This window comes from Liolophura sinensis, chromosome 9 (assembly GCF_032854445.1).
Source record: "Liolophura sinensis isolate JHLJ2023 chromosome 9, CUHK_Ljap_v2, whole genome shotgun sequence".
NCBI lineage: Eukaryota > Metazoa > Mollusca > Polyplacophora > Chitonida > Chitonidae > Liolophura > Liolophura sinensis.
The window spans coordinates 2,322,416-2,348,543 of NC_088303.1; the positions used below are offsets into that span (position 1 = coordinate 2,322,416).

General features: G+C 39.3%; 3 protein-coding genes across 5 annotated transcripts in view; 1 reads left to right on the forward strand and 2 right to left on the reverse strand.

Moving 5' to 3' along the window:
• LOC135474997 (piezo-type mechanosensitive ion channel component 1-like) overlaps positions 1 to 5,457 on the reverse strand; it is a 98,339-nt gene extending 92,882 nt beyond the window's left edge. Inside the window, 2 exon segments of the mRNA XM_064754721.1 lie at positions 2,980 to 3,480; positions 5,402 to 5,457. Coding sequence (XP_064610791.1) covers positions 2,980 to 3,052 — 73 coding nt within the window. The 5' untranslated portion in view covers positions 3,053 to 3,480; positions 5,402 to 5,457.
• Positions 5,458 to 6,007: 550 nt separating this feature from the next.
• LOC135474947 (uncharacterized) lies at positions 6,008 to 14,310 on the forward strand. 3 transcript variants are annotated; one of them, XM_064754644.1, is made up of 2 exons: positions 6,008 to 6,094; positions 12,632 to 14,310. In XM_064754644.1, exon 2 carries the CDS (start codon positions 12,658 to 12,660, stop codon positions 13,213 to 13,215), a length of 558 nt encoding a protein of 185 aa, XP_064610714.1. In that variant the 5' UTR covers positions 6,008 to 6,094; positions 12,632 to 12,657; the 3' UTR covers positions 13,216 to 14,310. The 3 variants fall into 3 exon arrangements, with proteins under 3 accessions (XP_064610714.1, XP_064610715.1, XP_064610716.1); XM_064754645.1 differs by lacking the exon at positions 6,008 to 6,094 and adding an exon at positions 9,123 to 9,180; XM_064754646.1 differs by lacking the exon at positions 6,008 to 6,094 and adding an exon at positions 12,271 to 12,288.
• Positions 14,311 to 18,221: 3,911 nt separating this feature from the next.
• Positions 18,222 to 26,066, reverse strand: LOC135475213 (neuralized-like protein 2). Its single transcript, XM_064755023.1, has 4 exons — positions 25,952 to 26,066; positions 23,908 to 24,073; positions 22,316 to 23,017; positions 18,222 to 20,907 (listed from the first exon to the last, which is right to left on the reverse strand). Exons 3-4 carry the CDS (start codon positions 23,004 to 23,006, stop codon positions 20,792 to 20,794), a joined length of 807 nt encoding a protein of 268 aa, XP_064611093.1. The 5' UTR covers positions 23,007 to 23,017; positions 23,908 to 24,073; positions 25,952 to 26,066; the 3' UTR covers positions 18,222 to 20,791.
• Positions 26,067 to 26,128: the final 62 nt, after the last annotated feature.

Sequence of the window (26,128 nt, forward strand, 5' to 3'; positions counted from 1 at the left end):
TGGCTGTGTGGTCTGTAGTGCACACATCTGTACCCTAATAAACTTGACGTGTAGAGTTGAGGCATGTTTCCTCTCATCTCTACCTGGTTTTTTGTTTACCTACATGTACATGTACAAACCTAATTGCTGTCTACAACTACATATACCTGTACAAGTGAAATATTTGTACAAGCATTTTGCACCTGGGCTCTGCCCGGTTTCCTCCCACCATAATGCTGGCAACTGACGCATAACTGAAATATTCTTGAGTCGGCGTAAAACATCCATCAAATAAATAAATGAATAAATCACAACCTGTACCTCCATGTAGTTGCCCACTGTTTCTGATTTCACATGAAAACACAAAGAATAAATGCTATCAATCAAGGAAAAACATCTAATGATCACTACACTGGCTTCAGTGAATAATACTCTGAGACTTTCATTTTCATCAATAATGACCAACATGGTTTCACGTCAATATTGAACTATCCTGACTTAACCCCCGTGGAGGTAGTAGTGAGGTACTGATGCTCAAGTTATTCCAGTATATACTGTAGATGTTGAAGACCAACAGGCCATCTTGGTAGATGCACAGATGGTAGATGGTACATACATACATGCACTATGTCAAGGCCAGTGGGCTATGTGGGACACCCACAGGGCAATCAGGGCAACCAATCCCACCAGATCTTGTCAGCCTCATGTCCCTCACCAGTCTCTTGGCCCCTATTGTCCCTGAGGAACATCTTGATCTCATTAGAGCTGGGTAGCCCATTGCTCCACCCACTCCTGATTCCCCCAAAAGGAGGAGAGTAACAAAATACTACCTTAATGATCAAAATCTGGGCTTAATCACACAATTACGTAACATCTCAATTATCAACAAATTCTTTGTCCCTCAGTATTTCTGTTCCCTAGACTGACTTCTAAACTCCAGGGGACTCACTATGTTCCAGAAAGAGACACATCTAGGGTACACAACCTGTCTGAAATACTTCGGAACTGACTGTGACCACTCCTAATTTGTACAGTAGCTCAAGACATATACACGTGTACATTACATATAACTGAGGCAATCTGTGTGTTTACAATGATCTTTCACACAAACACTATTCTAAATCTGCAAAAAAAAAAAAATATATATCAACCGCGTGAAAATAAGTGAGCCAACAAAGGTATATCTTTGATTTACATGTTACATGTGCATGTATAGAACATATATTGTTTTTTGGAGAGGGAGGAGCAAGGTCAGGGGCAGGCAATAAGTTTGGAAGAACCATTCATTTCAATACATTACTGGTTAACTTTTCACATGTACATGTAGAGTGCTTGTATGTACTGTCTGAACATCTTTCAGTTTACATATATACAGTTAAACCATCGTGCACATGCTATGTTTCCTGTTCATGCCAGTTAAATTCAACATAGTTGCATGTATGAACTATAAAATAGCACTGCAACATACTGCAAGGTAAATGACCTAAAACTTTGCCCAGATTCTGCTGCACATTTTGACAGATTCTGAAAGTTCAATTTATCTCACACTGGTGTTTCAAGGTTTGTTTGGAAGCAAGAATATCCTACAGGAAAACTGTAAGTTTCAGCACCAACAGTTACTTTATGACATTTGGTTGCCTCTACAAATACATTTTGGGGGGTGGGGTGAAATTTTAGGTTATTTACTGTAGCTACTTGTATGGGCAGTTCTATGAGTACGGACTCTCTCGACCTTCACGATGAATTTTTAAAATTTGAAAGGGCTTTTCATAATGGTGTTATCCATCCTTGCAGTACAAGACTGCAGATCAGACAAACATGGTGGCATCATAAAATCATCTTATATCTACAACAGCTTCCATAAATATTTAACAGCATCCAGGCAACTGAATGGACCCTGGTAACAATATTTTCCATGACTCTGAGGCCTATGACCTGTCAGATGAAATACATCATCACCTGTCTTAAAAATGTCCCTACCTGTATTCAAGTTTAAATTATCTCCCAAACTCTATTCCATATACTTAAGGCCACCTACAGATTTTTGCTTAAAGGAGCATTATGCTGGTATTGTAAAGTTACAGCGTTTATATATGTATGACCCACATCAGCTTAATCATAAACCATACGAGTGAAACAAACTGCTATACATAAAATAATCTTTACAACTAATCATTATCAAAAAAACTACTATGTAAATTAGGATCAGTTTTCATGTTGTTTTATAGAAATTCAAACAGGTGCACATAAATCTGCAGCTTGCACCTGACAGATAATGTTACTGACTTGACTAACATTTAACCCCATACTCAAGAATTTTTCACAGGTATAAGTATGATGGACGTCTGGTTTATGGGTTGAGGAGATCAGAATGCTTGGAGTGAATCACTGCCCTCAATACTCACACACACACACACATACCTTCAACTTCAGACACTGCCCTATAACCAAGCATGAGCAACCACTGCTGTTCACCACTGTTCACCGCCTAACTTGTAGATGTTACACAAGGGAAATATCCATTAGCCTACTGTATGTGGCATAAATATTTATTAGCACTGATTATGTAACAGTTTGGCAGGTTACTTAAATTCTAATATACTGGTTGTCCTACAAAGCTTGTACTAGTATCTTGATGTTTTAAAATTTATTTGCCCTACTCTGTATTCACATCATGAGTCATGCAATAATTTATGATATGGCATTACATAATTTGAAATTAATGTGTAAACTAAGTGTGGCTGATTAAATTACTCAATACAACCACAAACATACTTCAGCATACATGTAGCTCGGCCAGTTTTAACTACATGTTTTTACCTACATGTACATCAATTGTTTACATCTAACAGTAAATCTGCAATGTTACACATGTTTGTTTTTTTTTTCATTAAAAAACGTAAACGAAGCAACACCTGCATACATGTATCTTAAGGAGAAAGATGTTAATTTTTGGACAGCAAAGATAAGTGCAAGAGGAAGATGAAGATTTGTACTTACCGGCAAGCAGAGTAAATGGCAATAGCACCCTGAACAAGAAATAACACACTGATCTTGTGACCTTGGTAGACATTGTGACAGCGTTGGTAGGACTTCTCTCTCTGATTAAATTAGTGGAACTACGTAATTATACCACATCCTACTGGATCGGATCTGATTCTACCATTCACTGTGATAGCAAAACCCACGGTGATTGAATATACTTTGCTGCACAGGGAGTTCGCTTTACTATCTGTATATGCACATGTACACCCACAGTTGTTAGTCCATGTCTAGCTCTCTTACTAGTCCTAAGCACTCGGTCCTGTCCTATCCCAGGAATGGTGAAGTGGACTGAAACTCAGACAGAAGAGTACAATGTTAGCATTTCACTGCATTAACTACATGCATGTAGTTTGTAACTGGTAGGCAGCCTTTGCACAGCTATCCGCTGGTAGTAGGAGGATGGCTTGCTTCTAAAGGGGGTCCCTGGCCGGCTTCTCTACCACATGGTCTCCATTCCTGAGGGAGAGAGAGAGAGAAATGCTGGAATCACTAAATTACATCCCAGTTAGTCTACATGTGGCTAGACTCAATGCTTGTGTTGCCTCAGCAAATCACAGCTGATGACTACTACAAGTGATACCTCCCTGTATGAGGCTCTAAAGGGGGGTGAAACACTTAACACCTTACTTAAGTGTGTTAAGAATTTCAAAAAATGTGCTAATAAAACTGCAACTAAATGTACACGAATGACATTAATTTAATGAAACCATTTCATTTAATTACTTAAAAAAATGAAACGCCCATCTATCACTAATAATACTACTGATTAAATACTGACAATATTAAATATGGCACAAAACTAAAAACTTTAGTGGTTTAAAATTCAGTGAAATGATTTGAATGACACCATTTTTCATCCTAAGATAATTTTACTTTTAATTGGAGTAAAGATGGTATCAAAAAAGTGAGAACAATGATGGTCATCAGATTTAAAAATCAGGGAAAAGGATTAAGACTATTGTAAGAAACATTCACACAGACCCAAGGAATCTTAAACCATGAAATCCCTGATCATGCGGCCAAAGTAGCATTTATTTATTTACTTATGTGATTGCAATTTAATATCGTACCAACACTTTAGGAATTTCAAAAAATTCAGTGGTCTGATTTATGGCTATACCCAAACCATAGTCACATGCACGTACATATAGCATTTAATTCTTACATAAACCACTTAATGTCAGTTAAATCATTCACAAGTCATGTTTTCATGTCAGGAACAGCTTTGTGTTAGAGTATGGATGACGGGGAAGAGGGCTGAGGGTGGAGAGTGATTCTACTGACTTCACTTTTCTCTCCACACTGAGAAGATGCTGCATAATTAAGAACATAATATTAAATCTGACAGTGGCTTGTAGATAATAAAAATCACAATGTTGCGCTACACAGTTAGATGATCAAGAATAATTCACTCAAGAGTCCAAAACAGAATCATTTGATCAGTTTTAACATTCATTTATCTTTTTTCTTATATCCGTCAGTCAACAGTGAGATATGACAAGAACTTCTACTCTCTATTAAGGCTGAGAATCTCTCCTCGTAATGTTTATTAAAGCAATTCATGCACATAAGTTCAAGAATATTTTTATACACAATAACAACCATCAGTGCTGTGTTCAAATCTTCATTAGAATGAGCAAGAGATCATTTCATAGGATGCAAACACTTAAACAAATAATGTACTATGCATCTTCTCTTGGCATCTTTATAACCAAAACCTTGCGGAATGTTAAATAGCATAAATATTTGCATTTATTTTGTATGGAGGGACGTTTTGTACATAGGCCCAGTTAAAGTTAAATGTAGGAGGGACGGAGCTATAACTAGGTGATAACTGGATGATAACTGATGGTTATTAAGTAGGCCTAGCTCATGGACAACCTGCAGACAGATGCAGATTTCCCCAAGCCCGGTTTCTTCCCACCATAATGCTGGCCTCCATCGCATAAGCGAAATGTTCTTGAGTACGTCATACCATCAATCAAATAAATAAATAGATCACGATTCATGGGCTTATAAAAGTCTGTATGATATTGACTGTCAAGTCTGCACAAAATCAAGTTCTATTCATATCCAAAAATTTAAACGTAAAATACCATGATTCGCCTTTGTACATCAAAGATATCGCCAGTTACGCTGATTTACGATCGCCATCGATAGGCTAAAATTCAAAGACGGCCAGACAGTGGCAGTGATGCGGTACACGACATGACACCCAGCTGTCACGCGCGCATTTTCTCACGAGTTCGCTGTCAAGATCTTGTCATAAATATGAGTAATGTCAAATATTATCATATTTCGAGCCAGGCAGATACATATGCAGTAAATTAAAAGAAAACCGGAAATGACTTAATCAAGTTAATGGTATGTTACTCACTGCAAGCTTCAGCTTCGTGGACGGTCGCGATTTAAACGCACGACTGGACACCTGCTCGCAGTTAGATCTGCCTTTAGCAGATGAACACAAAGGACACAGTGCGCCGTCTAAATGTCGTGTGCCATACTCCCCACAGCACATGGTTTGTTCCCTACGCTCGCTGTATATCGCTTCCACCATTATTAATTTTTAACAAAAATTTTGAGTAGCTTAGAATCAATCAGACAAGAGGTTATGGCGTGTATGATTTTTTTTAAAAATAAATGTTATTAACATATCAGTGTGAGGACACAGGACACCAGTTGTCAGGCTTAACCAAAACATCACTCTGTCACGGTCAATCGTGTCAGTCAGTGATGGCAGGGGCGTTAAAGCAAAGGTTGTGAGTGGAGTATGGTCCTGCGCTTTATATTATACTCTCCGCAAGTCGGTGTGTCTCATTGTCTCTTATTCTTAATGCATTCAAATCAAGAATCTCCGAATACCATGGCAGCGATTACCTGCACTCCTCACAGAAGCCTTTCTGTTTACCAGATGCATTTTCTTGAGATTTGAAACAGCCCTGCTTGGAGGTTGACAACATCTGTCAGTTTTTGTTCCGGGTTGGGAAGAGACAACGGAGTACAGCACGTACAGGACTTGGGCGCGAGTTGTTATTGAGTCTGTCAGTTGACAGATGTCAGATTTTAAAAAGTGAGACATTCATTCTTTACATTATTGCATGAAATTTATATTTATGAGATTTTATATTTGCTAATCTGTTGTAAACACATCACTGACTGAATCCTTCTAGATGGACTAGGGGGCCATCTGCATGGCAAACCTGTGATTCAGACAGAAGTCCAAACCCAGAACCTTAATCCCATGACCAAACCTAGTGCTATACAATATAAATCTGTGTTTAATAGTCCTGACAACACTGAGTGATATATTGCCATGATACATTATTCCTGTTAAAAAACACCCCTACCTCTCAACTGCAACAACAGCATGCATCCAAATTCCGTGAGTTAAATGATCACCTTCCTTATTTTAATTTTTAACATTTTGACATTTACTTTATCGGTCGACCATCATAGAATAGAAGTAATTATGACTATTATAACTCTCATAACAGTTCATTTTAGCCCAGTAAATGTGGAAGGGAATGGAGAACTCTTTCCCATCTGATTCAAGACAGTTCAAAACATTGAACTCCTTTGTTCTTTCCTTTATTATGTCAAACTTATCGGTGTATGTGTGCTCACAAAACATTTGTGAAGTACACAAGAAAACAATGCATTCTGCTGTTATTTGGACCATCTGTGTAGCTTGTCCTCGAGTCTCCCATTTTAGAAATGGGATGCCTGCGGCACCCCTTGCAAAACTTTCAACTTTTACATTTTTCCACTTATATGATAACTCCATGTGTGTTAGCAAAATATGCAAAATAATATTATCAAGCAAAACAAGCAATAACAGCTTTAAAAGACGTGTTATTACAGCACGTGTTTTGAACAAAATTACCCACAATTACTTCCCTTCAGCACTCTCTAGCGTTTAAGTCCGATTTTGTATATTTTACATTTCAAAATGCACGTTTCACTTTCAGAAGCAAGTCTTCTTTGAAAATGACACTGAAGTATGCTAAAATTTGGATATTTATAAACGTTTCTGACCAACAGGATGCGGGTTATACATTAGAGATAGTTTGAGGTTGATTACAGCGACATAGGTAGGCTTTCTTAGCCAGAAAGTTTTGCGTTCAGAAAAGCATGTGTCACTGGATAAATGTCTACCAGTGGAATGAATATCAGAAATATAAAATATGGAGGTAGTACATTTAATGTTGTTGATTTACGTGTATCCAGGATATGTGTCAAAGCACCATAAATTTGGTACAGGGGTAAAACGTAATAGTTAAAGCAACTGTTTAGGTCTGCGGGCTTAGCATAATGACATACAACCAACGACCGAATACTGCAACACATACGACTTTATTTGACTCGTGTACTTGCCACTACATCAAGTGCCCTTGGGTCACAATGAAATTGTGGATCTAGATCATGCACATGGACATATCCATAACATCTCCCTTTTCTTAAAGAAAAGTTTAAATTAACTCATAAATCTTTGTGTTTTGCTTTAAGTTGCAATGATCATCAAATAAATCACTGTCCATGTGATAAACAAATAAACTGTTCGCATATCAAGAAGCAAGCCTTGCTTTAAAGTCATTGATAATAAACATGAAGCCTTACATGTAACTTCAACTCAATTCTAAACCAAAAAATATAGCTTCATGCAGCCAAGGTTAACTGTATGATTCAGATTGTCAAATCACATTACAAAGTCCTGGTATTTCACCGGTAGAACACACTGACGCCCACTCCTGGTTCTTGTGGAACTGTCACGTTGTACACTTGGCTGTACTGATGCACGAGGGTTTTCTCGCTGGCTGACTACATTTGAATCCTGGCATATTTCTGCATCTGGCAAATGCGAAGGCACTTCCAACAGACTTGAATCTGTCTGTGGACATCCACTCTGATCATAACGTATGAACTTCCTGTTACATCTAAACAAGTTTCCATGTTCGGATTCCACTATGTACAAACGGTTTCCAATCTTAGCGACACAAGAGCCTTTTCCCCAGGGACCTATAGAGTTGATTGGCTGTAATCGAACAGGGTCTCCAATCTGGAGTTCTGGAAGAGATTTAGCATGTCCATCATATGACGCTTTAGCTTTCTGTCGTTTCAACTGTATAGTGCCATCAACACCTGTGACAACTTGTGGCGATAGTAGTCCTTCAGCTGTTGGAACAATTGACCTAGTTCTACGCGACATAAGCTTCTGAACTGGACTGTAACCATCTTCCAGTAGTGCCAGCTGTAAATCCTGATTGTCCCGTTTACACTTCTTCACAAGTTTCTTCGCTATCTTCACAGCTGATTCAGCCTTACCATTGCTTTGACTGTGGTGAGGGGAACTGGTGGAGTGTTTGAATTCCCACTGACGTAAAAACTCAGTACTAATATACTGCGGTCCGTTGTCTGTGACCATGTCTGCAATACCATGCCTTGAGAAGTGAGCTTTGGTAGCGCAGATGACTGATGCTGCTGTTTTATCCTGAAGCTGATCCAACTCAAAATAATCACTATAGTAGTCAACTGTCACAAGATAGTTTTCTCCATAAAGACTGAATAGATCTTGACCAACCTTAGACCAAGGTAGAGACGGTATTTTGTGGGTCATCAGTGGCTCTTTAGCCTGCTTGGCTAGAAAGTCACAGCATACTGTACACGATTTCACTTTATCCTTAATTTCTCCTGCCATTCCTGGCCAGTACAGAACATCTCTCGCTCTACGAATACAGGCATCTGGACCTAAGTGGCTTGAGTGTACTCGAGCGATCATCTGTGCCTTCATGGCTGTAGGTACAATAACTTTCATACCTTTGTACAAAACACCATCCTGAGCTGTAAGTTCATCACGGAAATTCCAGTATTCCCGAATTGAAACTGGTACCTCATCTCGAGATTCTGGCCATCCTGTCATGACTGTAGTCATGACAGTCTGTAATGTTGCATCCGAGTTAGTGCATGACTTGATCTGCTGATGAGTGTCGGCTGACAATCTCATATGATCAAGTTGGTTGATGCTTGTGACGTCATCAAATAACTGTTTCTCTTGTTTCATGTGAAAAATCTGAAAGTCTGGCATATCCTTTCCAGTGGAATAATTGCATGATTCGTGAGCTCTGCTCAGCATATCTGCAATGTACATCTGTGTGCCAGGTAAGTACTTCACCTGTAAGTTGTACTTTTGCGGTCGTAGCAACATGCGTTGTAATCTCTTGGGCGCTGAATGAATTGGTTTCAGAAATATTGGGACCAGTGGCTTGTGGTCTGACTGCACTGATATCAGATCACATCCATGCAGATACTGATCGAATCGTACACATGCAAACAGTATCGCCAAGCACTCCTTCTCTATTTGTGCATAGCGACGTTCAGCAGGGGTAAGGGGTCTGGAGGCGAATGCTACAGGCTGTCCATTCTGTAACAATGTAGCACCTAGTCCTTTTTCTGATGCATCACACTGAATAGTAGCTTCACTGTTCACATCATAATATCTAAGCAGTGGTGCAGAGCTAATCAGCTCTTTTACTTTTACAAATGCATTTGATTGTTCTGACTCCCAAACAAAGATCGCTTGCTTCTCTGTAAGTCTTCAGAGTGGTTCACACACATCAGATAATCTAGGCTGGAGTACTAATCTAGTATGTCGTCTACAACAACATCAACGCCATCGAGACCATTCAGAGCTTCAATCTGTCTACACTGAAACTCTTCTGGAGCACTACTTATACCTTGAGGCATTCTCAGGTACCTATATCTTCCAAAAGGTGTCCAAAATGTTGCGAGATAAGAACTTTCTTCATCTAGTTTCACCTGAAAGAAGCCATCTTTAGCATCAAGAAAAGTGAAAACTTTCGCTTTAGAGAGCTTTGGCAATATCTCATCTACTGTTGGCATTTGGTACTTTGGTCTCTTTATTGCTTTGTTCAAGTCTCTAGGATCTATGCACATTTATCTGGCTTGTGGACTGCGACTAAACTGCTTATCCAATCAGTTGGAGTTGAAACCTTTGTGATTATACCCTGTCTTTCCATTTCATCTATTTTATTTTTCAAGGGCATTTTGAGATGTACTGGGATGCGTCGAGGTTGTACTGGATGTACTGTCGGATCTGTTTCAATGTGATATTCACCTGGTAGGCAACCTAATCCAGTGAATACATCATATAAAGATTGGAAAATTTCATCCTTTGTGAGGGGTGTGTGTGTACTGGCTTTTTGATTCATATAGACTGCTTTATCAGTACACAAATTTATCCATCCATTCTGTACACATGTCATACCATCTATGATAGGCCAAGGAGCATTAGCAATAATGTCAAATGTAATGTTATGCTTTGGTCCGCCATTGAGACTTATGCATAATTTGTATGTTCCTAGTGGTGTTATCGTACTACCATCATACAACTTAATTTTGCCTTTTGGTTTGTCTAGTTTTACTTTGCGGTGGTGCACAATTTTCAGCAAATCTTGGTGTGACATAGCACTACATGTGGCACCTGAATCTAGCTGAACTTTCATTGTGCATGGGTAATCTGTGTGAAATGTCATTGGAACCATGAAACCTGAGTGTTTGTTCATATCGGTCACATCTGTGACTGCACCTATACTCTGTATAGCAAACAACAGATCGTCAGAATCAGTGTCTGTCTCATCATAGTGAGCACTGGCTTGATGCAATTTCTTCCTTGAGTAGGTCTTTAACTTACAAACAGAAGAAAAATGGTGCAATTTTCCACATTTCTCACAGGTCTTGCCATAAGCTGGGCAATTATCTTTGCCTTTGACATGATTTTGACCACAATAGCAGCAAACAATGTGTGCTGTGTGCTTGTTTGAACCTGATGAGTTTGTGTTCTTCGTGTGTGTCTTGTGATCTGGTTTCTTGTTCCGAGTTCTCTCCTTTCTGGGTTGCTTAGATGTTGCATGTACCATACTTTGTTGATCACTAACAGTTGTTGTTGCACTGCGTAGTTGTTCTTTGTGAGCTTATGACAATTCACATGCACGTAAAGCCTCAATGCAACAATTTAAGTCTGGAACTGGCCTTTCTCGAAGTAATCGATCTCTAGTTGAGCTATCATGAGTACCCATCACTAACCTGTCTCTAATCAAACTCTCACAAAATGTCTCAAATTCACAGGTTTCTGCTAACTGTCTCAGTCTAACCACATATTGATCAACGGACTCTTGATCAGTCTGATTTACATAACCAAATTTCACTCGTTCGAACAGTAAATGTTTCTGTGGCATAAAATGATCTCCAAGTGCCTTTAGAATACGACCTGGCACTTGTTTATCTTCATTTGACAATGTCACTAAACTGTTCATCACTTTTACGCATTCCATACCCATCACACTGCATAGAATTGCGGCTTGAACTGATTCATCCTTCTCAGTGAGTTCAGCAGCTTTGGCATAATAGTCCCACGATGCTCTAAAATTCTTCCAGTTGTCCGAGACATCGCCTCTCACAGACATCGGCTGTGGCGCTGGTATCTGATACGTAGCCATTTCCTTGATGGTCCTTTCACGCGTAAATTGTAATTCACAGAGTCTAAATGCTTGAATTCACCGTAAAAGTTTTCAAAGTATTATTGGTAATATTCTTTCTTTCACCAAAATGACAAATACACGTCGTATGTCAAGCGAAACGTTCATCAAGGAAACTTCCGATGTCGAAGCCCAATATGGCGGCATCCACTGTAAATAGCTTTACATGTGGTTCAGTGGGCGATCGCATGAAATTCAATAACAATGCCAAATAGCTCGGTCCTGTGAGCTGCGACGAATTTCTGCCATATGCTACAATCAGTCACTTCACTTCTGACACCATGTTTAGGTCTGCGGGCTTAGCATGACATACAACCCACGACCGAATATAATAACACATACGACTTTAATTGACTCGTGTACTTGCCACTACATCAAGTGCCCTTGGGTCACAATGAAATTGTGGATCTAGATCATGCACATGGACATATCCATAACAGCAACAAGCCTTTTCTGTTGCGGCGAACTACAGCTGTTTCAAGCCGATGAAATAACCACCCCAAATTGGCGTCAGTATCCTGATTGCACACCATGCTGGCTGTCCACGATAGCGCCCAGACGCATGTGTGCACAGGTAGATTTCCTTTTCTTTGTGAAGTCCTGAAATTGCCCAGCCGAACTAATGTAGTTTTGTCTCCAAAATCAAACTATGAAGGTGCATAAATCACCCTGAAAGTTGCTCTTTCATATGTGGAGAAGTTCAGGAATTAAGGTAGGTCAAGTACTTTGCCTAACAGCTCAGCTATTTCCAGTCTTTTTGAAAGGTGTAAAAAGGGAGATTGTTTTTTCACAGAGATATATTTGACAGAAAAACTGCTCTTAATGAATTAACTAGCAAAGGTAAGAATGGAGATTGAACAAGTCAAGTGTTCAACTTCTTTTGTTGGATTATGGCACAAAAGGTTTGCAAGCTGGCTTTTACTAGAACTAGAGTACCACATGAGTCATCATGCAGTACGTTGCCATAGTAAGGATCAGTTCTAGGCATAGCACTGGGATAGTATAAGCACAGTATGACTTGTCACCACATAATCTCTGTAATATTTTTCTTTCAGGATTCAGTTGAGTTTTGGATGACAAGATGGCACAGCTAAGCACAGCTGTGTCAGACCTAGTTTTGGCTGTGACAGCCTTCAGTGTCAGCTTACTAACTTTGTCTTCAAATTCTCTCTTTTCTCTGGGAATGAGCCTTCAAGGATTGGCTGCTTCTGTTGGAGTTCTAAAGTTTGGCCAATCACAGCCTTCAGGTTGGGTTGTGAAAGCCCACCACGCCTTGGCATGGATCACTACAGTGGTAGGATTGGCACTAATGTCATCTGGGGTTCATTTTAATCAAGGTAGTACTAGACTAGCTCAGGGCCTTTTGATCACAACGGCTGTGTTTACCCTGAGTGTCAAATTCATGGCAGCAGACACCAAAACCTTACTGACCAAGTCCCTGAGCGGTTTCTCCTTACTGAGCCTACTGTTTCTCTTTGTCATCAACTGGAATATGTTTGGAATCACAGCCTGTGCATTGTATATTCTGTCAGGCTCAGCTGTTGGGTCCTCCGGCTACTGGAGTGGGATCCCTAGAGTGGACATTCTTCATTATGGACTGGCACTGGGAAATTTGTCTTTTCAGTGGGCTTCGTTGTGATTGTATTGTTAGTCACAAGATACATCCATGTATATGTGTGTGATCAGTCCTAACACCGATCATTTTTACTTGACATACACATACAGGATGCTTGGGTTAAAATCATTATGTATTGTATTGCTAGTCACTTTGTTAAAACTTTGAAGATGATATGATTATACCTTAGTAAAATACCCATGTGGAATATTCTGTTTGTATGCTGATCATTTTACTAAATATGTACAGTATGTTTTGATGAAAATGGTTAACCTCTATTTTTGCATTATGAAGTCAGTTACGAGTATTTGATTATGTAAAGTACCCCCCAAAAGAACTTTTTAACTAAAATACTGGGGCATGAGTTTCTTTATTTGTCATAGAAACATAGTCTTTGTTTTAAAGTTCCTTTTCATGTATCCTTAAAGATCATTCAGACATCATCTTTAATCACTAGGACACTCAAAGATCAGGTTCAAAACCGGCATTGGACACTAAATTCTCACTGCATGAGGGGCCTTGATTACACCCATTGATCGAGGACTCTCAAAGGGTGATTTATACAGTCTTATGTTCACTCAAGATTACCTCTATTCAAACAATAATGTATGGTGTACTTATCTGTGTGTCAGATGTGTGAAATTGTCATTGACTTGCCAAAGGTTGAAGATTTTCTACAGTTTTCTCAACCCATAAAACTGATCGCCGTCATTTAAGCGAACTATTTTTGAGCTTGGTATTAGGATGACAATCTAATGAATAAATAAATACAAACATCAGCAGTTCCCAACTTCATGTTCACAAGTTTGATCCTAGCCATTTGTGTATTGAATGATGCATTGATTTTAAGCTAAAAAGTTCAGCTTCGCAGCTTCGTTCAGATGAATTCATCCAATCACAGATCTGAATAGTTGTACATCTACATTCTTGTTCTACCTGAACTGTTATGGCTCTCAGAATTCCCAATGAAGTTTACATAAGGTTATATTTTTTCTTCACTTTTCAGAATATAGATGTTTTTATTTGTACCATGGCATCAAAATGTATCTCTGATGTCAAAGCAAATACATTACATGTATTTTTGTAATAAATTTGTTGTATGCTAAATTTTCCTTGCTGTTCTTTTAATACTGTTTTATTTTACAATGCTTACAAGCTTGATATTTAAGCCAGCCACCTCTCCATTTGCCGTTCACAGTTATACCACTATATTATGAAGGGAATTCATCCAAGCCCCCAGGGAACCCCATTGGAACTTGTACAACCCATCATATTACATTTCTTTGATGTCCTTTAATTAAAAATCAAGGCACTTTTGTAGAGAATTAATGAATCAGTGTTGCCATATTTGGTATGACTTAAATCTGCAGAAACTGATTCTTTCTGGTTTCCACGCCAAAAGGGCCTTTAAGTGAAGTATATTGTATTCTTGAGTACAGCATGAAATGCCAATCACATAAATAAATATTAATACGTAAATTTAAAGGGGGTTAATTCAGGACTATGTAGGAGGACAGATTGACCTTCCATTACAAGGCTATTAGCAGTAACCAAGCTGCAGTGTTAATCATTGTTGGGTTTAGCCATCAAATGTCACATGTAAGATTTATTTATTTATGCTTTATGTTTTACGCTGTACTCAAGAATATTTCACTTATACGATGGCGGCCAGGAGGAAACTGGGCACAGCCCGGGGGAAACCCACGACCATCCGCAAGTTGCTGCAAACCTTCCCACGTACGGTCGGAGAGGAAGCCAGCATGAGCTGGACTTAAACTCACAGCGACCGCATTGGTGAGAGGCTCCTGGGTCATTGCGCTGTGCTAGCGCGCTAACCGACTGAGCCACGGAGGCCCCTCACATGTAAGAGATTTCCGCTTCTACATTGCACTTGGTCAGCCATCAAATGTCACAGGTAAGAGATTACCACATCTACAGTGCATGTGGTTAGCCATCAGATGTCGCATGTCAGATTACCACATCTACAGTGCATGTGGTCAGCCATCAAATGTCACATGTAAGAGATTACCGCTTCTACATTGCACTTGGTCAGCCATCAAATGTCACATGTAAAAGATTATCGCTCCTACAGTGCACGTGGTTAGCCATCATATGTCACATGTAAGAGATTACCGCTTCTACAGTGCACATGGTTAGCCATCAAACGTCACATGTAAGAGATTACCACACCTACAGTGCACGTGGTTAGCCATCAAATGTCACGTAAGAGACTACCACTTCTACAGTGCACGTGGTTAGCCATCAGATGTCACGTAAGAGACTACCACTTCAACAGTGCACGTGGTTAGCCATCAAATGTCACATGTAAGAGACTACCACTTCTACATTGCACGTGGTTAGCCATCAGATGTCACGTGTAAGAGATTACCACTTCTACAGTGCACCTGGTTAGCCATCAAATGTCACATGTAAGAGATTACCACTTCTACAGTGCACCTGGTTAGCCATCAAACTTCACACGTAAGAGATCACCACTTCTACAGTGCATATGGTTAGCCATCAGATGTCACGTGTAAGAGATTACCACTTCTACAGTGCACATGGTTAGCCATCAGATGTCACGTGTAAGAGATTATCACTTCTACAGCACAAGTGGTTAGCCATCAGATGTCACGTGTAAGAGATTACCACTTCTACAGTGCACATGGTTCACCATCAAATGTCACATGTAAGAGATTATCACTTCTACAGCGCAAGTGGTTAGCCATCAGATGACACGTCAGATTACCGCTTCTACATTGCACTTGGTCAGCCATCAAATGTCATGTAAAAGATTATCGCTCCTACAGTGCACATGTTCAGCTGTCAAATGTCACACGTAAGAGATTACCACATCAACAGCACACGTGGTTTATACATCATTCTGAGATCTATATTGCTTTAACTGCACACACTTGGCCTGAACTGATAATATCCCAGCTTCCTTTCAGCCATATTCAACATTCAACATTCAACCAGAACTTTTGCCAGTGAAGTACATGTTTCAAATTTAAAACAGAACATGATAGTATGTAGTGAAACTTGTAACCTTGTCTAAATAAAGACCTACCAATGACTGTTGCTCATTAACTAAACAATATTAAACCCTCTCTCTGGTTGAAATGTCACTTTGGCTATCTGCCAGAACAGCAATTATAGCAACTGACATGTAAATGTGTACATAAGTTCAACTGCAACACCTTCAATTTTCATAATTTTATCTTTTTTTTTTAATTTTTTTAATTTTAATTTTTTAATTGAAAATATTTCATTAATTGTCATTAATATTAATGTTTATAATTACCGATATATAATGTTGTTTGGAAAGTGTCAATAAAGCCACACTGAATTACCTCCCTTGAGGTCACTCACTGGTTTAAAAGATGTGTTTTTTGGAGTAAACTGTGGTTAGGTGGGACCTTAGTGTTATATTACTAATGACAAGTTTCGGAGCCAAAGAGGGATAAACTAGTTGAAGACCAATCTGTAACTCTAATTTTGTAAACTTAGCTGGAAAACCTAGGAATACATCATCTATTTTTTTAATCAATTTGGAGGTAATTTTAAAATCCTGATCTTAATTAAAAACAATAGATAGCTTCGCCAAACTCTTTTAAGCTGAAAAACATGGAATTCATTCAAGGTATGTCGACATCTGCGACTCTCAATGGTCGATATAACGTTTTTTTTTGCCTAGACAATATTTGTCTGTCCTGACATAAGGTACATACCGCATATTTTAACAGGCGAAATCCCACTTCTCATAATCCGACTCCTCAAGATCTAATCTCACGTTACATCATAGTTGCTGTCGGGTAAAAAGGGAGGTAATTCAGAGCAGGCCTACTGCTTGACCTTCTATGCTTTCAGAATGTGGCAACATCATGGGTGGTGTCCGTCATAAATGTTTGCAAACACCATTTTTGTGACGTCGTTAACGGTCAGTTGAATGTACCAGGGGTGCTTTGACGTCACTACGTTTCAAGGTGATCAAGCCTTGGAGGAAATTACATAAGCTACAAATGCATACATGTATACAAAACAGTTAGCTAATGTAATCACAGAATACTATTTACTTGGAAAGCTTAGTTCATCAAAACATTTTGCAGTTCACATTAAACTATTCTTTACAGTGATTTATTTATTTCATCGGTGTATTATTCTGTACTGAAGAACACGCCTACATGTATTACACTTATACGACAACGGCCAGCATTATTGTGGAAGGAGACCGACGGGAAGCCCATGACCATGCGCAGGTAGCTGGCAGACCTTCCCATGTATGACTGGAGATTAGGCAGTATGAGCTGGAGCAGAACTTATTGCAACCGCACTGGGATGCTAATCTTTACATACGATACATCTGAATAACACACATTATCAACTTGTGCTTCCATTATGAATGAACTACTTTCAGGTCAGCTATGAGACAATATGACCAGAACCTAGGAAATAAATGTACATTAAGCCAGTCACTGCAAGGATAACCACTGGCTCCTTGTCATATGCAACAGCGCTTGTTTTAGCAAAAAAATGGGGGACTAGAAGTCCCCTTTCATGTGACCTCATCCAGTGCTGACTTACAGCATACCATGTAACCCATTCCAGCAAAATTTATCTTGTATCTGACTTCTTTAATGTCACGTCACAAACATGTTCTTGTCACAGAAGATAAATGAAATTACATGAAAACTATCAAGGATATTTGGACGGGGCCTCTGTGGCTCAGTCGGTTACCGCGCTAGCGCAGCGTAATGACCCAGGAGCCTCTCACCAATACGGTCGCTGTGAGTTCAAGTCCAACACATGCTGGCTTCCTCTCCGGCCGTAAGTGGGAAGGTCTGCCAGCAACCTGCGGATGGTCGTGGGTTTCACCCGGGCTGTGCCCGGTTTCCACCCACCATAATGCTGGCCGCCGTCGTATAAGTGAAATATTCTTGGGTACGGCGTAAAACACCAATCAAAAAAAAAAAAAAAAAAAAAATCAAGGATATTTGCTCTGAGAACACTTCAGTTATATGGTACCCATTATTGAAATTAAATCACATAATAAAACGAAACTCTTTATTGAGATCTATTCATATACTGGTAATCTCAAACATTCAGTTCAGTTTGAGTTAGAACCTTAGTAGCTCATTAAGATGGCTTGGTGATTGGATGACTTGAGCTCTGATAAAGCTCTTATATGGTCAACTAATGCCACACAAATGTGTATAAATTTCTGGTATTTTTTTTAAATAGTCAAATGTGATGACATTGACACTAGCAAGGCCCTGTATTGCAAATAACAAACAAGGTCATCCAAAAATATTATATACCCACAGTCAACAGAAATAAAAAAAGAAGACACAAAACTGATCAGACAATGCGTGACCATATTCTGTGCAACAAGTGAAGATTTTCGTGAGTGCACCTGATGTACTGCACCAGATTTACAGACATCATTCATGTTAACACAGGTTTAAGTCGACAAAAATCATTTATTACCGGTATTGAACAGCCAAGCAGTCACTCTAATATTATGCAAACTAATAAATAAATATTTCCAAACATGTAAGTAACACCACAGTTGATATGCCAAATGATTTCAGTAACATTGACATGTAATGCCACATATCCAGCCCCCAGACACAAAACAGGAGGCCTAGGTTATGTCAGTCCTTATATAACAAAAGCTATTTGCTGCAAAAATAATTTTTGTTTACACTGAGTAAATGCTTCATGTCGACAGCAATGAAGCTTAATATCTAATGGCCTATCTCACTGGGCAGCATACAAGTACCCTTGGATTTGCTCTTTGGTGAATTGAGCTGAAACTCTTTCATAGCCTTTCAAGATATAAATTCTGAGGAAGGTATCACAAAGCATCATGTCATTTTGCAAATAGCTCACTTTCTTTTGACATTTGGACTGCTTGAACTACTACAGTTATCTTTTTGCTTTGTGCGTAATGATGAAGAATATTTCTCTTATGTGACAGCTATTCAAGTTAACTGTCAGATTACACCCGGTCTTGAGCCAAGCCTGGGGGAAACTGAGTGGAGCCAGAAACTCTGTTGAGCCAGAAACTGCGTTGAGCCAGAGACTGAGTGCAGCCAGAAACTGCGTTGAGCCAGAAAGAGTGCAGCCAGAAAGTGAGTTGAGCCAGAAACTGCATTGAGCCAGCAGGATATGAATCTGAGCCTGCAAACTCAATAGTGACAGTTATGAAACTTTCTGTCAGGAGCCTACTATGTAACGTGACAATACACATAAAATAATAACTAACTTTTGTTGATAATAATTTAGCGCTCACTGTCTCCAGAGACACAAATGATTTTCTCCCTCATTCGTCTACTCTAAATTACTTACTGTGTGATTTTTTTCAGAGGCCTATGTTATAGTCAGTGCAATACAAACTAGTTGCTTAACATTTCTAACAGGTCACATGATACAGACTTGATGAAAGAGTTTGGCCTCGCAACTTTTCTGGTCCCCCTCATCTCCAGACCTACCTGTTCTATAATCATAGTTATATCATTTTTTAAGGCCTTGCAAACTTTTGGCGCCAAGGACATGCAGGATCTCAGATGTACAAGAAAATAGACGGGCTTGCATGTAACCAAGGATGTTTTACTTTAAGCAGTATGGTTTCTCTTTGACACCGCCCATGGTACTGAAAAATGATTTGTATGCCATGACGAACTACGGCGAAAGAAAACGTTTATGTAGTACCATGTGCAATCAATGGGAATCCACATGATTTTCGCTTAACAAGTGGCAATTTTAATCAAACTTTTATGGGAACATGTTTAGTTTTCCCTCCAGAAATGGCTCCAAACTCACGTTATGTATATTTCCGAAGAAACACATTGCAATGATCAGGTGTTTTACATACAAGTAAGTGGCCCCAGTTTTGAAACAGCTTTAAGAACTTGGCTCCTTTAAAGGATAATAATAAACAACAAATAGCCAATTTACTCTTCATAATCACTATATGACTGTTGTCAAGGTTTTACCAGTAGGGTAGTATCTGCCCACTGGAATGTAAACAATTCTCAGCACTCAGTCTACAACACAACAAAGTACATATACGTGCACCTGGCACAGGTAAACCTTGTGTATATACAGTATGTACAGGTGCCCAGGTACACATCCAAAAGGTGCAAACATTAATGGTCTTGGTATACCATCCTTAAAAATAGCTTCACAAGCAATGAATCCAATACATCAGGTAACAGCTTGGCACAATTGCACTTTTATGGGTTGACCCAGCTAGCCTAGAGTCTGACTCCGCATGTACGTTTCAGCTCCACATAATATCCAGCAATGATAAACATTATTCAAAATAACATTGTTCTCTGTGATAAAAGTTTAATATAATCAATGTGCAGTGTAACATGTCTTTTTGTAACATAACACACTTCAAATTTTCACAGTCACCTGTGACAGTACACACTTTCTTTCATGCAGACTGGCATGGCAGCATAACAGTCTCTGTAACCATAAATGATGCCATCATACTGTCACGACCCAGCCCAGGGTGAGATCACTGACCACTGCCCAATCCTTACTGACCAGTGGCATTTCCTTATAGAAACTGTCATGTGTGCACACAAAGTCAGGCCTCCCAACACAAGTATTCCTTTAGCTTTTTAGGCAGGGGTAGATTAGACACTGACTCTTTCTTTACCAGCCGGAGGACAAGTTCTCTGCAGGCATTCTGAAGGGAGGTAACTGAAATTAGAACAAAATATTTCAACTCTATAAAACTGGTAACTTCCTATGCATCCTAGGGAAGCCATTTTCAACTCTATAATACTGGTGATTTCCTACACATCCTAGGGAAGCCATTTTCATCTCTATAGTACTGGTAATTTCCTATACATCCTAGGGAAGCCATTTTCAACTCTATAGTACTGGTAATTTCCTATACATCCTAGGGAAGCCATTTTCAACTCTATAGTACTGGTAATTTCTTATACATCCTAGGGAAGCCATTTTCAACTCTATAATACTGGTAATTTCCTATACATCCTAGGGAAGCCATTTCCAACTCTATAGTACTGGTAATTTCCTATACATCCTAGGGAAGCCATTTCCAACTCTATAGTACTGGTAATTTCCTATACATCCTAGGGAGGCCATTTTCAACTCTATAGTACTGGTAATTTCCTATACATCCTAGGGAGGCCATTTTCAACTCAATAGTACTGGTAATTTCCTATACATCCTAGGGAGGCCATTTTCAACTCTATAGTACTGGTAATTTCCTATACATCCTAGGGAAGCCATTTTCAACTCTATAGTACTGGTAATTTCCTATACATCCTAGGGAAGCCATTTTCAACTCTATAGTACTGGTAATTTCCTACACATCCTAGGAAAGCCATTTTCAACTCTATAGTACTGGTAATTTCCTATACATCCTAGGGAGGCCATTTTCAACTCTATAGTACTGGTAATTTCCTACACATAATAGGAAAGCCATTTTTATCTCAATAGTACTGGTGACTTCCTATACATCCTAGGGAAGCCATTTTCAACTCTATAGTACTGGTAATTTCCTATACATAATTGGGAAGCCATTTTCAACTCTATAATACTGGTAATTTCCTATACATCCTAGGGAAGCCATTTTCAACTCTATAGTACTGGTAATTTCCTATACATCCTAGGGAGGCCATTTTCAACTCTATAATACTGGTAATTTCCTACACATCCAAGGGAGGCCATTTTCATCTCTTATAGTACTGGTAATTTCCTATTCATCCTAGGGAGGCCATTTTCAACTCTATAGTACTGGTGACTTCTTACACATCCTAGGGAAGCTATTATTTCACTTATACATGTACGTCAGTGGTAATTTCTCCAGCTGGAGGAAGCCATTAACAAATTGATACATGCAGATTCACCATTAACCAGACACCTGAAAGCTCATAAACCTGGAGTTGAATTCTGGCAAGTGGAATGAAGTGGAAGTACAATTTTATATTTTATAACCCACATTCAGACGAAGTAATTTGTTGCACAATGATACAATCTCCTGAAATAACAAGTGCATGTCCTACTTTCATTCATCTGATTAGTCAAATTGAATGGGTTGACTCAACAATCATTGTCCCACAATAAAATCAAGACTCACCTCCATATAACTGTATCACTCGCACCTGTTTTGTTGTACCATAAACATCCACAACAGCAAACAAAGGTCCATCCTTATAAGGAATATTTCTAGCACATGGTCCCTGGTCCTCGCCATTGATCAGGAAGTGCATTTCTGCCTTCCCATTGACAACTAAATACAAGATACCTATTCTACTGCCAATGTCGGTCGGGAGGATATTGCCTTGAGTCCTTCTCACACTGGTAGCACTAAGACTTATATCAGTTGTCTCCCTTGTGCCAGAACCTCGAACTGGCCCTAGAAGGCTGCGGCTAAAGGAACCCTGGGGTGTCTGTATCAGATCCGTCTCCCCGAGGATGGACTGATAAGGTTCATTCTCGTCCAGCCCCAGGTCCTCCGCATACACACGGTTATGAGACTTTGTCACAGCAAATATCCACGACTTGCCCATGTTGACCAAATCGGGCAGCGCATACTGGGGTAACTGGAATTTGTCCTTGGGGTTGAACTGAGTTAGGCCAATTCTGAGATGTCCGCTCCAACCCCTCTCATTCTTCTCTATCTCTACCAAGAATATTTCCCCTGGGTTCAGAGGCTTTTCGCTGAAGGTGATGGCATGGGCAAAACTGTTCTCTCTGTAGGCGACCATGCTATCATTGGACAGGCGGATGTTCTGGCCATGGTAAGGGTTGAATTTCGTCAGGGGCATCTTTGTAAAACCTGTTGAGGAGAATGTCACCCCCAGTTGCTTAAAAAGTTATCAGTAATGTTTTGATTCTTTACAAGACTGATGCTTACAACTTACTACTTGTTCAAAGTGGAGAATTACAAGTACTGTAATATACACACTTTTGTCATCGTGCTAAAAGCTATCCCACGGAAGGAGCCAAGTTATCACCTTGAGATGTGCAATCCACTTTATACTCACAGAATGACAACATTTAACATCACCAAGTTTGAAAATAATACAAAGTGTTGTTGAGTCATCATATAGACAAGAGGTTAAAAATCTAAGCTTCATTTAAAACAGACCTTTTATCAGAATTCCTTGCTGTACACTCATTTTGTACATACAACAAAGTACAAGACATAGACAAGGCACTGAGGCATTGCCTACTGTGAATTGCTGTACACTCATTTTGTACATACAACAAAGTACAAGACATAGACAAGGCACTGAGGCATTGCCTACTGTGAATTGCTGTACACTCATTTTGTACACACAACAAAGTACAAGACATAGACAAGGCACTGAGGCATTGCCTACTGTGAATTACACTAACAGGCTTCCAAATTTGGGAGTGATTCCACGTTTTCATCTTCACTTAATGGCATAACGAAAATAAAAATTCTTATGACAACATTTTAATAATTGCTGTCACAATACATGTACATGTATTGACACTGTCAATAAGACGGTTGTAAGCTATCGAAAACACCTCATTGGTTTATATGGCCCTGATAGTTTGGCCAGTCACTACTTCCACCATCTTAGCCAGTAAGGATTCATACTGTGCAAGAGGTTCAATGCAGGTCATATTTTCTGTTGCACTTTGCCACACAGAGAATAAAGTGAGGGTACAATTATACCTACAAGTATAAGTACTTGCCTTGATGTTGCAGCCTATGATCTGCTATACTATAACCACCTTGGTCACCCGTTCTGAATTAGAAATTGAAGGGAGACAACTTCGTACAAGGCCATCTCTGTTATATGGGCAGTAACTTCCATCCCATTCTTAGTTTATCAGCGTTCAATGCTCTCCTAACAAATCTCTGTAAACCACAAAGAAAACTCCACTGAAACATAACAGATCCTTAAATGATACAATTGCCAGAATTTTCTGACATTCTGAAAAGGCTGTTTATGCTGAAAATGAACAAAGCTGCTGTCATGCATTCAAGTTGTTTGACACAGTATCCAGACAAATAAGTAACAATAAACGACACATAAAAATAGCTCACATATCTGGAAAGGCTTCAAAGCTCTTCTAAAGTTCTATTTTCCATCGTCAGCAAATAAATAACAGGTCTAAACCTTGTTTGTAAGCTTTAATGGCAACCAGATTCGCTCCTGATCTTGTTTCAATGCCACTTTATCACTATGTGGTTGAATCTTGAAATACAGTTGCACACACTACCAGTCATGAGACTGGTGGGCCAGTGCCATCAGTGGCTTCACTTAGCGTTTAATTTGATGTAAGGCCACCAAAATTGTAGACAAACTGTAGTAAAGCGACCGCGGTCAAGCAGGCAGGCACCTTGAACCAGAAAGATTTGACTCCCTTTGTATCGCCGATTTGAGCTTCACTGCTATGAAGATTATAATATATCCACTATACTGCAGGAAAGTGCAGCACTGATATGATTAACAGCTTAGTCTTTCATTTAAAAAACAACCTGCCTTGTTGCAGAATCCCTCACCTGTCTCTGACATGAAATCCAAAAAACAACAATCATAATACCCTAATTCCTCAACATTTTTGGATATGAAAAATTAAGTTTCAGTGCGATCTATGCACATTTTTAAGCTGATTTTGGAGACAAAACTACTTTGGTTGGATTGGGCAATTTCAGGGCTTCACAAAAAGTATACCTACCAGTCTGCACAGAATAATGTCTTTAAAACATGCTTGCATAATTGCCTTGGAAACATTTGAAAAGGTTGAAGAATTACAGTAGTCTACTTCCTTAATCATTGGACACCAGTCATTCTCTCCACCCAGAAATACCCAGCAGACCACAGTAAGCCCAAACTCAACTGTTATCCACAATTTAGTACCTTACGTCTTGATTCTGACATGCACTGCATCATTGGCTAGTTGTGTGTTTTCAGTAATTCTCTGTTAATTTCACCACATACCAGTTCTAGGCCTCCCAGCGAACGAGAAGTATGCTTTCAACTGTCATGGCTGAGCTTTGAAAAATACAAGCATGACCATTGCATTTAAATCTACATAAAGGTTACTAAGCAAGAAACCAAATACCAAACTTCTGGGCAGGGGTATCTTGCGACAAAGACAGAATAACATCAGTCATGTGTGTCTAGTGTAGGCATGCCCATTGGTAGCTGTGTGCATGAAACGAATAGGCTGAAGATGGAGGCCACGGTCAAGGAATGTGTGCAGTGGAAGCCTTCATAGCTAAAATAAATATATTCTACATCGAGCAGGGGCTTATGGTGGTAGTGCAGTGGGTGCAGAAAGCTAGATTGATGTCTTTTATCTGCAGAAGACTTGTACAATAACCAAGACAATCGGCCTGAATGTTCGTTGAGTACGAAATTAATACTATTAGCGTCAACAATCCAACCACGCCAGGCCAACATAAGAAAAGGAGTTGGAGTCTTTTGGGGATATCATCTGGCTCATTTATTTGTAGAGGCGACAACTGTTGTATGATTGATTGATTGATACGTTTGACACCGTTTTAAGCGTTGGGAACATTTTCAGCTTTGACAACAATCTGAATAAATGCACAGTCCTAACAACGGGATTGTTTTTTGTTTTTTTTTTCTGTTTCTCTTTCGATGTTGTTGCTGCAGTGCGCCGGCCGCAATGTCAAAAGTGGCAAAGGAAGATAGGTTGAAATGAAAGCTCTAGCACAACACATTATCCACATACGTGAATTAAGACCATTAAAACGTTGACTCACCAATGCATTTTAAAATATCCTTAGGACACGTCGTTTAATTCTGCAACGTTGTATTTGCTTGCAAAACATTACAAACTTCACATCATTTATCGTTCTCTTGTTCGAACTATTCCACTTCCTGTCGGGCACCTGAAACAGTAACGTTAGACAGGATTGGTCAACTTTATCTACGCAGGC

Bases quoted from the DNA above. Each gene is read 5' to 3' on its own strand.
- LOC135474947 (XM_064754644.1), top strand. From the start codon at position 12,658: ATGGCACAGCTAAGCACAGCTGTGTCAGACCTAGTTTTGGCTGTGACA.
- LOC135475213 (XM_064755023.1), bottom strand. From the start codon at position 23,006: ATGCCCCTGACGAAATTCAACCCTTACCATGGCCAGAACATCCGCCTG. The intron at 20,908-22,315 runs GTGAGTCTTGAT...TTCTAATTTCAG, and splicing joins AGTGATACAGTTATATGGAG to TTACCTCCCTTCAGAATGCC.